The sequence below is a fragment of the Bufo bufo genome, chromosome 6, assembly GCF_905171765.1.
Source record: "Bufo bufo chromosome 6, aBufBuf1.1, whole genome shotgun sequence".
Classification (NCBI taxonomy): Eukaryota; Metazoa; Chordata; class Amphibia; order Anura; family Bufonidae; genus Bufo; species Bufo bufo.
Window position 1 is genome coordinate 149,749,568 of NC_053394.1, and position 13,592 is coordinate 149,763,159.

General features: G+C 45.6%; 1 protein-coding gene across 1 annotated transcript in view; it reads right to left on the reverse strand.

The window, feature by feature from the left end:
• Window positions 1-6,735: 6,735 nt before the first annotated feature.
• BCAS4 (breast carcinoma amplified sequence 4) overlaps window positions 6,736-13,592 on the reverse strand; it is a 74,364-nt gene continuing 67,507 nt past the window's right edge. The window contains exon 6 of the mRNA XM_040437302.1: window positions 6,736-7,133. Within this exon, the coding sequence (XP_040293236.1) occupies window positions 7,047-7,133 (87 nt within the window). The 3' untranslated portion in view covers window positions 6,736-7,046. The remainder of the gene's footprint in view (window positions 7,134-13,592) is intronic.

The following is a 13,592-nucleotide window of genomic DNA, read 5'->3' on the forward strand; positions in this document are numbered from 1 at the left end:
AGGGCTACCGATCGGAGCCCCAGGTTTACACAGCTGGGGCTCCGATCGGAGGGGAGAGGGGATCCTGTGGCCACTGCCACCAATGATTAATACTGGGGGGCGCACTGCGCCACCAATGAAGATAAGTCTCTCAATCATTCATATACAGGAGGCGGCTGCAGAATCACATAGACGGCTCCCGACCTCTATGAGCGGTAGCTGTGATCCGCGGCACCTAAGGGGTTAACTATCGCAGCTACTAGTCATAGAGGTCGGGAGCCGTCTATGTGACTCTGCTGCCAGCTCCCGCCTCCTGTATATGAATTAATGAAAGACTTATCTTCATTGGTGGCGCAGCGGCCACAGCCCCTCCCCTCCTCTTGTACTTCTTCCTCTCACTGGCCGCAGCAGCAGCACAGGGGGAGGGAGACACTGCTTCCTTCTCCCCTGTGCTGCTGAGGGAACACGGAGAGCGCTGACAGCAGCGCGTTCTGTGTTCCCCATACGTTATCGGTATATCGGCAAAATAAATGCCGATAACGTTCAAAATCCTCAATATCGGCCAAACCCTACTTTGTGTCATTGTGCCAGCTCAGATACCTAGGAAATAGTCTATCCTCCAGTTAGACGGGGCCCCAGATGGCTCCTCAGGTTTTACAGCTGTGGTCACTTCAGCTGGCTGAATGTTGCCTGAGAAGCTTACAATCTGTTCTATGAAGCACAGGTTACATGGGATGTACTAATATGTATGTATTAGGGTTGTTGCGGGTATCGAAATTTCGATACCCAATCGATACTTTTGTCCCGGTATCGATACGATACCGGGATTTCCGTTTTTTCGATACTGGGCTGCGCTTCTGCGCAGTCTAGTATCTCTGAACATGAGCGCGCTGCTGTCGGCGCGCTCATGTTCTCTCTCAGCAGCACGGGGAGAAGGAAGCTGTCCTCCCTCCCCCTGTGCTGCTGCCGCTGCCACCAATGAGAAGAGAGGGGCGGAGGAGGGGCGGCAATGAGAAGAGAGGGGCGGAGGAGGGGCGGCAATGAGAAGAGAGGGGGTGGAGGAGGGGCGGCAATGAGAAGAGAGGGGCGGAGGAGGGGCGGGCGCACTGCGCCACCAATGATAGGATTACTATCGGAGCGATGGGAGGAGACATCAGCTTCACTAGTGGGCGTTCCTTTTCCCTGCGCTGCGATTGGACAGCGCTACAGCCAGGGAGAAGGAACGCCCACTAGTGAAGCTGATGTCTCCTCCCATCGCTCCGATAGTAATCAGCAGCATGTGGAGCAGGAGAGGAGACAGTAATGGGGCACTGCGGGCGAACGGAGCGGCGCCCAGGACTAAATGGTGAGTGCTGAGACATCGCTGGGCGCCGCTCTGTGTGGCCTAATAGTGAAAGTCTGGACTCATATACAGTATTCAGTCTTTAACACATACAGGAGGCGGGTGCCGGCAGCAGAATCGCATTGCCGGCACCCTGCCCCTGACAGGGAGCTGCGATCAGCGGCAGTTAACTGCCGCTGATCTGCTAGTACCCGCCTCCTGTATAAAGGGGTAAAATCATTGGTGGTGCAGTGTGCCCCCCCCCCCCCTCAATCCCCCCATCCCATTAAAATCATTGGTGGCACAGTGCGCCGGCCCCTCTCAACCCTCCAGTATTAAAATCATTGGTGGCAGTGGCCACAGGGACCTCTCCACTCCCCCTCATTGGTGGTGCAGTGGCAGCTTCTGATCGGAGCCCCAGCTGTGTAAGCCTGGGGCTCCGATCGGTTACCATGGCAGCCAGGAAGCCCTGGTTGCCATGGTAACATCCCTGATGCTGTGTGCACAAAGCACAGAGCAGCAGGGACAGTGTGGAGTCCTATTCACCCTGATAGAGATCTATCAGGGTGAATAGGAAAAGGGATGAAAGATCCCAGGTTCTAGCCCCTAAGGGGGGAAATAGTTATTAAATAAAAAGTGAAAAAAAAAAACCCACTAAAATATGAAGTATAAATCACCCCCCTTTTCCCAATTTCACATATAAAATATATAAATAAACATATTACATCGCCACGTCAGAAAAGTCCAAACTATTAAAATATAAAAAAAAAATCTAGGTGGTGAATGCCGGAACAGAAAAAATAAAATAAAAACTGCGCGATTCGCCATTTTTAAAAATGAGGAATGCACGTGGCTTTTTTTGTTTATTTTTTTCGCGTGGTATCGAATGGTATCGAGTATCGCAATACTTTTTCATGGTATCGAAACCGAATCAAAAATTTGGTATCGCAACAACTCTAGTATGTATATATATTTATTTTTACAGATCTAAGTTATGGCGCTCACAACTTGTACTGGTAGGATGAGCAAATGGCTAGTATCCATGGCAACAGAAACTTCATATGGTAACCTTACAGTGGGTTAATGGAAAGCGGACTGGTCACATGGTGTGTGAACAGTCAGAGGGCAAGTTTTCTGGCTGCATGTGAAGGATTGAGTAGACCTGGACAGCCTTAAAAGAATGGAAAACTGATATCATTAATGTGCGGTGTAAGAACTGTTCTGGTAGATTCAGACCCAGAAACCAAAACAAAAAAAAACAACCCTGCTATATTAAAGCTTTAAAAAGCCACAAAGGGCTTTTTGTGAAAATGTGCACTTTTGCAACACTTATGAAAAGTGAGCGTAGTTAGCTATAATAGTGTCACTCAGAGTTAAAGGGGTTGCCAAAAAATCTGGAGTAGCATTTCTAGAAAAGGGGAGAGCAGCGCTAAGTGGTGGGACTGCAGGGTAAGTACACAGGCTGGTGAGGCTCACCTGATAGGGTTGCGCTAGGAGCGGAACACCCAAACTGGTATGTAAACAGAAGAGTCACTGGTGCTGCCAGGCTTCACCCTCCAGGCATGGACGTGCAAGGTCAGGAACAGCAAGTGAGAAGAATCGGGTTTGGTGGTGGTGCAACCAGGTAAGTTCAGATTTTGATATAGTAAAGAATATCGTTTGAGTTTCCTGTTATTAAGTGATGTGTTTCAGGGCCAGATCAGCACCTTCATCAGACCAAAACCTAATAAGAGAAAACTCCATATTGAAATCTGAACTTACCCAGGTGTGCCACTGCCGATCCTCCTCTCCTGCTGCCATTTCTAGACAAGTGTCAGGTTGAAAGATGTGCCAAATTTAACCTAAAACACCAGCATTTGATAAATTTGGCAGAAAGGATGCCAATGTAGACACAAGCAAAACTGACTTAATTACAAATATTAGGCCTCATACACATGGCTGTTGCCTGGCTGTTTCGCGTGTTGGGGACCAGAATTTGCAGTCCACATCTTGGCCGTGTCCATGAGGCCTTGCCCTCAAGTTAAATTCCCACCTTCTGTGTGTAGAGTTTGGCTTTTTTTTTAACAGCTGCTTTTTCCTTAGGGCGGAGGGAATGAAAAAAAAAACATAACAGTCCCACAGACTTCACACTGGCATTAGGGATTCAGTTATGGCGGAAAATAACGGAATCCATAAGACGGAAGGACGGATCCGTTCTTCTGCCCATATTCTTGTATTATGACGGAATGCAAAACGGAAGTCATTAATAGGCATTCCGTTTGCTCTCCGTCCTAACAGAAGTCTATGGGGATCAAAACGGATCCGTTATGCAAGACGGAAAACAAAGTCCTCTCGACAGGGACCCAGACGGATCAGTTATGTTTTCCCATAGACTTCTATTAGGATGGAAAGCAAACTGAATGCTTTTTAAAGGCTTCCGTTTTGCATTCTGTTATAACGGAATCCCTAATGCTAGTGTGAACCTACCCTAACATCTGGAGCTGGCAGTTTTCTGCAAAAAAAAATAAAAAATGTTCAGAAAAACGCCACTAAAAACTGACTCCAAACACTTGACTCTGTGAAAGGCCTTAGGCTGATCAGTGATTTCCTTTAGCAATTGTGAAAAATCATCATTTATAAGCCACTGCAATAAATCTGGCACATCTTTAGACTGCCTTTTGGTGAGGTGTCCCTGAGGGTATGGGGTTCCTGTTCTTACTAGCTGTTCGGCGGGTGTCCAAACACCCCTACCAATCAGATGTGTGTGGCTCTGACCTTTTTATACTGCACTGTCAACATTGTAGTGGGCAGTCATCATCACTGCTCCTATTGAAGTCCATGAGAGTAGTGCTGCAGTAATAGGTGGTGCCCACTACAATGTTGAGGGTGCAGTGTAGTTCGGGTGCAGAACAGCTAATCGGCAGGTGTAGGAGTCAGGATAGTTAATAGTTTCGCGCTGTGACACGACAGTCGCAGAAAATCCATCCAAGTTGTTTTTTTGAGCTACTGTCACGTTGCAGTGTGACACCATTGACCATCATTATATATAAAAAAAAAAAAGTTGAATGAATTTGGCGCGACATGGATGTTGCACAGTACATTTTGCAATGTAGTTGTACCCTTTTTGTCACGCAACATGTTACTGTGTAGCCCTAGCCTTAAGGCCCATTTACACTGCCCGAGGTTTGGGCAGATTATTGCTAATGAATGCTCATTAGAGATGATCTGCTGGTGTAAAGATGCTGCCAATTACCCGATGAATGAGCAAAGCACTCATTCATCGAGGTCACCTAAGTCATCATTTGCTGGCAGCAGAAGGTGCCATCTAAACAGCATTCTGCTGCCAGAAAAACAATCGCTGCATGGGGATGATTGACGGCATTAGCGATCGCTCCGCCCTACACTGTAGAGGAGATTGCTGCATTTACATGCAGCAGTCTCCTCCACTGACAAGCTGGCAATTGTCGGGAGGGTATGCTTCCTTCCTGACAATCGTCTGAGTAGTTTTTAACAGTATGTGTGACAAACTAAGACGTTTGTACGTGACTCTTTGGGGGACATTTACTAAGCATGTTGTGCCAGAATTATGGCTTGAAATGCACCAAAACAAATAGGGGTTTCGATTTGTACCAAATATATCAACTGTTTTCTCCACACTTTTCACCATAAAAAATGCATCTCGGCAGAAATGGCTCATTGTTGCGGACAATTAAGCCAGCTTATGTGGTGGTGTTTTGTGTAAAAAGTCGCCTTTATGAAAAGTAATAAACAGGATGCATTTATTTTTACCTAATATAAATGTGCTAAACAGGGTTTTGTCAGTAAATTCACATTTTACAAAAAAGGTCCAGAGTCTGAGAAAAAAGAGGCAATTTACCACAGGAAATGTCGCACATATGTTTTGAAAGTCACAAGTGCAGTCCACCAGGGGTTGGATGAAATGGGACATTTCAGTTTTAAAAAGTCGCATTTTAGTGCTTTTGGAGTTAAAATGTCACAAATCGAGAGAAATAGGAAGATAATCAAGTTTATATTTAAAAAAAATAATCACATTTTAAAAGTGGCGTGCACCTTTTGATATGAGGTGAAACAAATCACTATTGATTTATAATGCTAGTATTTTTTGGGCACAAATTATTGATAAATGTCCTCCTTTTTGTATTCTCTATATTCATGCCTAATGTTTCAAAAGGGTTAATAGCTGAGTTGTAATGTGTTAGCTATGAGGACCCCTTATAGTTTATGGCCTCACATTGCTTCTGAGACTAGGCAAGGGAGTGGAGGATTATGGGATGGCTGGGCACCTTATTGCCTTTGAAGACGAGCCTCAAACACATTTTGCTCTGGTAATGAAATGGATTGGCTGGAGGGCAGGACACATCCGATAACATTCTGTATTAACCATATAATTGGGCAAAGAGAACATTGGATGGACAAACACACCCTAAGAAATAAACCACCTGGTCATGTGGAGGTAGAGAGAGTGAGAGTGTGTGTGTGTGTGTGTTTGGGCATACCTCCCAACTTTCAAAATAACGAAGAGGGACACAGTGTGTGGTGCTCAAAGCAAATTTTTTCCTGCACTAGCCCACGTCTCTAACTCCACCCAAAAGATAACTATACACCTATTTCCAACCAGCCCCCTAAATGCCCCCACATAGTAGTTATTCTTCCTTTATGCCTCCTTCACAGTAGTGATGCCAAGATAAGTGCCCCCTCACAGAATTATGCCCCCAGTAATATGCCATGTTAGGTGCCCCCCTCATGGAATTATGCAGAGTTAGGTGCCCCCTCATAGAATTATGCCCAGATGTGCCCCCTGTAATATGCCGTTGGCGCCCCCACACAAAGTGAATAAACTCCACATACTCACCTTGTTCCTAGCAGCAGCAGGACATCGGCTGCTCTGGTCTGTGGACGAGACTGACTACTGGTGACCCTGCCCCGCACAGCCCAGAGGTGACAGGGGGGAGGAATGTTTGAGCAGGGAGCCGATTCCTGCGATGGCTCTCTGTTTCATCATTACAGGCAACGGTCTCTGCTGGACAGCTGCCTGATATCTGGACATACCTCCACCATACCGGAACAGCCCCATGAAATCCGGGACAGTTGGGAGGTATGCTGTGGGGCTATGCGATAACATCAGGACACCACTCCCTGCATGAATGGACAAAGAACTGAATGCCAAGCTCCACTGGCAGGAATACATGAACCACATCTTTAGGGACTTGAGTTTACTTTTTAATGTAATTCCTTTACCTATCTTTTTTATCGTCGGTAACTTGTACGCACCGTTATTAAAGTTAACGGTTTAATAGCTGCTGTGCAGCCCTGTTGATGCAACTGGGTGGTATTTCGTATTGTAATCTACTGTGTGTACTGGCTTGGCTGCAGTGGTTGGGATAGTCCTAGCATAGGCAGGGGTCCCACAGGATAGAGTATTGTATCTGGGGACAGCCTTCTATATAAACCCACAGGGAAGCGGGCATATAGACATAGCCAAGGGGTGAGTGGTGAAAGGTGGTGTTTGGCGTAGTGTGCCGTAACCGTATGTAAATGAGGCAAATAATTTTTGAGAAACACAACAGATTTTGTTTCTAAAAATCACTTTAATAAACAATGTGCAGGCATAATAAATATAGTTGAGCAGTGAGTGCACAATCTCATCAAAGTGAGCAGCCCCATATCCGACCACTGCCAAGGTACCCGCTTATTACTCACTGTCCATGGAGCAGATTTACAGTTCATGTGCTCACTAGGAGTCAGTTCATGTTTTTCTGATACTTGCAGGAAAGTAGTCTTCTGTTCTGTACAGTTCTGGTAACTCGTAGGCGCTACGTGGTTTGGAATTTCTCTACAGAAAAAAAATATATATTTAATGTAGCAACATTTGCAGTAATTAAATCTGTCATTATACATGTGCCCCAATACCCCACCCAGTACATTTTAGTGTTTTCTGTAACTGTTTATTCGCTAAGAGAGAAACTTGTAATACACTTTGTTTCACTTCCTCACAATGTTCAAGATCTCTGTTTGCTTTCATTGACTGGAAACATGTACTTACATTCAGAGACTGAAAACATGCGCTGATCTAATACACATCACAGCTGAGGCTTTGTCCCAATTGTATTTAGGACAGACAATCCTCTAGCAATACAAGTAGTTTGTTACAACGATCAGAATGATGTAGACTGGATACAAAATGTAGCAAACACAGCGGTGACACTGGTTTACAGCCTCTGAATGTGATCCAGAATGTTTCAATCTACTGACGGCAAGCATAGAGCTTGAACACAATGATGAAATTGAGCACAATCAGTTATAACGTAACAACTTTTCATCATACAATGGATAAGCTTAACCCCTTCAGCCTTCCACCCCAGTGCCATCAGCTCTCCCCTCCTGACACCAGGAGTGCACAGCATCATTGGTTGCTATGACACTGTGCACTCGGGGCGCCTGGCATTAGTTGCACCAACTTACCTTTCCAGCAGGGGCACCGCCGACACTCCATCGTTCTGCGCCTGACGTCACAGTGTGCCAGGTCACAGCGTGCATATGTCAGAAGGTCAGTGCAGCGAGGGACCATGGATGTGCTGTGGAGTGTCCGGAGGCCCCCTGCTGGAAAGGTGAGTATTCCGAGCACAGCGGGAGACCACGGAGCGGGAATAACAGCAAGCGCTTCACTCCCGCTCTGTGGTCACATAAAAGAATCCTTGATGCAGAAAATTTGCATTGAAGATTTTTTTTTGTGTCGAATTACTCTATTTAGTGGAGTACTTGTTGGAGCCCTAACCATGTGCATTTGAGGCGTAGTTTGGCTGACAACTGTAGAGACTCTGAGGAGAAATAAAAAAAAGTGACCCCATTTATACCTCAGGTATTTTGCAAAAGTTAATGCACAACAAATGGTGCAAAGGGAAAGCTGCGCTTTTTCCTCAGAGATGCCATTTCAGTGCCCAGAGTGTGCCAGTTTGAAAAGTCAGCCCTCTTATTCTTAGTATTCAGTGCTTCCTGGTTTTAGATTCACCGTACATTCTTTTGCCTGAATGTATGAGAGGGCTCAGAAGCACCATGTACATTTTGAGGCTCAATGTGGTGATTTACACCACTTGTGCTGACAACTGTATAGGCTCTGTGGTAAAATAATAAATGGAATCCCTAAGAAGTGATCCAATTTTGGAAACCACGCCCTTTCTATTTATTAGGGGGCAAGTTAGTATTTTGATGCCTCAGATATTTTGCAGAAATGAATGCGTAGCAGTCCATGCAAAATGAAAATAGCAATTTTTCCACAGATTGCATTTTAGTGCCCAATCGGAGCCGATTGGTTGAGAGAGGGAGCCCCCTCATTCTGTAAACCGCTTAGGTGTGGGGTCAGCATTATATCTGCTCCCGGAAGTAACAGCCAGGCCCCTGTCCTGATCGAGTGAGCACAGCTTCTTGGCTGAGTTGGAAGCTCACATCCTGCTGCGCTGTACATGTAAGGCAAAGGTCAGGAAGGGGTTAAAGAGGACCTTTCACCTGGAAAAACATTGTGAACTAAGTATGCTGACATATAGAGCGGCGCCTGGGGATCTCACCGCACTTACTATTATCCCTGGGCGCCGCTCCGTTCTCCCGTTATGCCCTCCGGTACCTTTGCTCTTTAAGTTATAGTAGGCGGTGTCTTCCCTTGTCCTGTGGGCGTCTCCTTCTCCTAGGCTGCAGCACTGGCCAATCGCAGCGCACAGCTCACAGCCTGGGAGTTTTTTTTCTCCCAGGCTGTGCGCTGCAGCCTTGGAGAAGGAGACGCCCACAGGACAAGGGAAGACACCGCCTACTATAACTTAAAGAGCAAAGGTACCGGAGGGCATAACGGGAGAACGGGGCGGCGCCCAGGGATAATAGTAAGTGCAGTGAGATCCCCGGGCGCCGCTCTATATGTCAGCATACTTAGTTCACAATGTTTTTCCAGGTGAAAGGTCCTCTTTAAAGAGTGTCAGCTCAAAAATACCTGAATAGTGTTAGCAAAGCCAAATTGTAATTTTAATCTTGATACTCACACCGGCACAGTAATGCATTGGGAGCACTGCTGGAGTCCTCTCCAGTATGGTTGTGCGCTCAGGCCTCCTCTCAATGCATTACATGGCAGGTTTGAGGCCACACAGCACGGGTAAGCATCAAGCTAAACGTTAAATTCTGATTCGGCCTCCCTAACGCTATTCACTGTAGTTTGAAAGGTATTTCTGTCCCTTTAATTATCATAAAGCCAGTATGATGACGGTGCATCATGAAGTCTGCTCGATTCCCCGGGTACCAACTCCACAAACTACAAACTTTTAGAACGGGAGATAGATTTGTATTGCTGCTGCATTTGGCTCATCAATCATTGACAAGAACTGATAAAATTGTCCCAAACCCTCAACTGCAAGAATTAATTTGTTAGGCTGGGATTTCCACCTCTAGAAGTAAAGAAAAATGTTTTCCTTCACTCATGTAGACATCTGGAAAATGGGGAGGAATTGAAACACAAAGGATTGTATACTAAAAAAAGTTTAGCAATTTTCTCACATTCTACGATTTACCGTAACTACATAAAACACTAAAAAGCCTCTTTCCAGATCAAGACCTGCAGCAGTGATCTACAAACAGAGAAATGCTGGGAAGACACAGGTCCTGTCCTCCCAGCATTCTCCTCTCTCACATGTGACAGCTGGAAGCCCATACTGTCACTGTGCCAGCACAGGTTTCCGTAGCAACGGCCCAAATGTAAAGAAGAATCCTACTGCACTTGGTTCCTAGTGCCAAGTACTGCCAAGGCAGGATGGGGGTATAGATCTTATGGTTTGTTCTCCTATGGCCGCTGTACCCGGATAACACAAACAATACTTAAGGTGGATTTACATTTGCAGAGGAGCAGCCGATTATCGGTAAGGAAACATTACTTTACAATAACTGGCTGCTCGTTCAGTGAGGATGAAACATCGCATTTAGATGCAGCGATCACCTCAGTATGAGAACGAGCAATCACTCGCAATTGTTTCTAGGCAGCCAAGTGCTGTTTATACCGCAAGGTCTGCTGCCCAGTAACGATAATTTACTTACCTGCAATGTTTCACTCGTTCATTGGGTGATTGGTCGGCTGCACCTTTAGGCAGATTGTCAGGAACAAGCGTTTGCAGAAATGTTCGCCCCTGATTATCAACATGCGTAAATTCACCATTACAGCGGTTTGTATGCATAATACACTCCTCAACCTTGAAATTGTAACACCAAGGACAAGCTGTAAGGTTATGCAAACTGAGCAAGAAGCAGGTGTCGCTAAGATCTGCAGGAGCAAATTTTCAAGCACCTAGCTCCACTCTGGCTTAAAAGCCAGATTGAAAGCAAAATATATTTTTTTTAGCCACATGAAACTTCAAAAATTGGAAAAATTCATGTGTGATAATTGTGTGACGACTCCTGCTGGTCAACATTGACCTCCTGGCACTGATCTCAAAGGCTATCATGGTGCATAGCTAGTAAGCAATGGAGGTCTATCATCTTCAGTGATGAGTCCCACTTTTGTCTCGGATGCAATGATAGCTGGAGATTGGTCTAGAGACCATGTGGGCAACACCATGAAGAGGCCTTCACAAGGGAATGTTACACCAGTCATACTCCCAGAATTATGGTGGGTGGCATAATGTATGGTAGCCGGAGCGCTCTAGTCTCCATTTCAGGTATACTAACAGCTCAGCGTTTCATTGCTTTAGTCATGGGACCAGTGGTAGTCATTTCTCAAAGGAGCCATTTTTTAACAGGACAATGTCAGGACGCACATTGCTTATGTTACTATTCAAATCAAATTTCTCCGCATAGATACAGACCAGTCAGAGTATCCACCGCTGAAAGCTCACGTACATCCCTTCATGACAACAGTATTCCCTAGTTCAGCAGGAGAATGCCCTGCCATACTGCTAATATAGTTCAGGAATGTACTGAGGAACACAACAGAGTTCAAGGTCTTGAACTGCTCTCCAAAGTGCACAGATCTCAATCTGACTTCTGTTGTACGACCCAGTAAAAGCAGTCCGATCCATGGAGGTCCTAACTTCTTTGCAGTCATCTCATTACCATCACAAGCAGGATTACAATAAAAGGTAACATTATATATATATATATATATATACATACACATACACACTCACCTAAAGAATTATTAGGAACACCATACTAATACGGTGTTGGACCCCCTTTTGCCTTCAGAACTACCTTAATTCTACGTGGCATTGATTCAACAAGGTGCTGATAGCATTCTTTAGAAATGTTGGCCCATATTGATAGGATAGCATCTTGCAGTTGATGGAGATTTGAGGGATGCACATCCAGGGCACGAAGCTCCCGTTCCACCACATCCCAAAGATGCTCTATTGGGTTGAGATCTGGTGACTGTGGGGGCCATTTTAGTACAGTGAACGCATTGTCATGTTCAAGAAACCAATTTGATATGATTCGAGCTTTGTGACATGGTGCATTATCCTGCTGGAAGTAGCCATCAGAGGATGGGTACATGTTCTCATTCTGTTTATGCCAAATTCGGACTCTACCATTTGAATGTCTCAACAGAAATCGAGACTCATCAGACCAGGCAACATTTTTCCAGTCTTCAACAGTCAAATTTTGGTGAGCTTGTGCAAATTGTAGCCTCTTTCTCCTATTTGTAGTGGAGATGAGTGGTACCCGGTGGGGTCTTCTGCTGTTGTAGCCCATCCGCCTCAAGGTTGTGCGTGTTCTGACTTCACAAATGCTTTGTTGCATACCTCGGTTGTAACGAGTGGTTATTTCAGTCAACGTTGCTCTTCTATCAGCTTGAATCAGTCGGCCCATTCTCCTCTGACCTCTAGCATCCACAAGGCATTTTCGCCCACAGGACTGCCGCATACTGGATGTTTTTCCCTTTTCACACCATTCTTTGTAAACCCTAGAAATGGTTGTGCGTGAAAATCCCAGTAACTGAGCAGATTGTGAAATACTCAGACCGGCCCGTCTGGCACCAACAACCATGCCACGCTCAAACTTGCTTAAATCACCTTTCTTTCCCATTCTGACATTCAGTTTGGAGTTCAGGAGATTGTCTTGACCAGGACCACACCTCTAAATGCATTGAAGCAACTGCCATGTGATTGGTTGACTAGATAATTGCATTAATGAGAAATAGAACAGGTGTTCCTAATAATTCTTTAGGTGAGTATATATATATATATATATATATATATATATATATATAATCTCCGCACACCAATTCCAGAACCACACAATGTCCTGTTAAGACTTCACTTTTGCAGCCAACATTAAGGGGGTCTTAAGAAACTTGAGAACTGATGATCTTTTCTCTGGACGTAATCAGTATCTGATCGGTGGAGGTCCGACACCCAGGACCCATAACGATCAGCTGTCTGAGAAGGCACCGATGCTCACAGTAAAGCCGCGGTCTTCTCACAGCTTTTCCTAGGTCAGTGCTGGCACGTTTATTGGTCATATGGCACAGAAATGAATGGAGCAGAGTGCAATAAAAAAAAAACACAGGTGCTATACAATAAACTGTGCTGTGCTTGGGAGCAGAAAGAAGGCCGCAGCCCCCATCAATCATACTGGTGACCTGCCTCTTAAAAACACAAGACTGCAGGTCAATAAGTGAAACATATGGCTGCATAATCACATCAATTAAAACAAAGTCCATACATATAGAACCTGAGTTCATCTTAAAGGGAACCTGTCACCAGGATTTTGTGCCTAGAGCTGGGGACATGGGCTGCTAGATGGCCGCTAGCACATCTGCAATACCCAGTCCCCATAGCTCTCTGTGCTTTTATTGTGTTAAAAAACAGTTTTGATCCATATGCAAATGAACCTGATATGAGTCCTGTGTCCGGAGATGAGTCCAGCGGAAAGGAGCCCAGCACAGCCCCGCGTCCTCCAAATCTCCTCGCTGGCTGACGTCACAGAGCTGGAGCGCCGAAATCTCGCGATGCGCGAGCTAGCGCATGCGTAGTTCGTTCCCTTGCTGATGCCAGCACAGGGAATGAACATGATGCCGACACTGCGCATGCGCTAGCTCGCGAGATTTCGGCGCTCCAGCTCTGTGACGTCAGCCAGCAAGGAGGAGATTCGGAGGACGCGGGGCGGTTCTGCGCTCAGAAAATTGGACTCCTCTCCGGACACAGGACTCATATCAGGTTCATTTGCATATGGATCAAAACGGTTTTTTAACACAATAAAAGCACAGAGAGCTATGGGGACTGGGTATTGCAGATGTGCTAGCGGCCATCTAGCAGCCCATGTCCTCAGC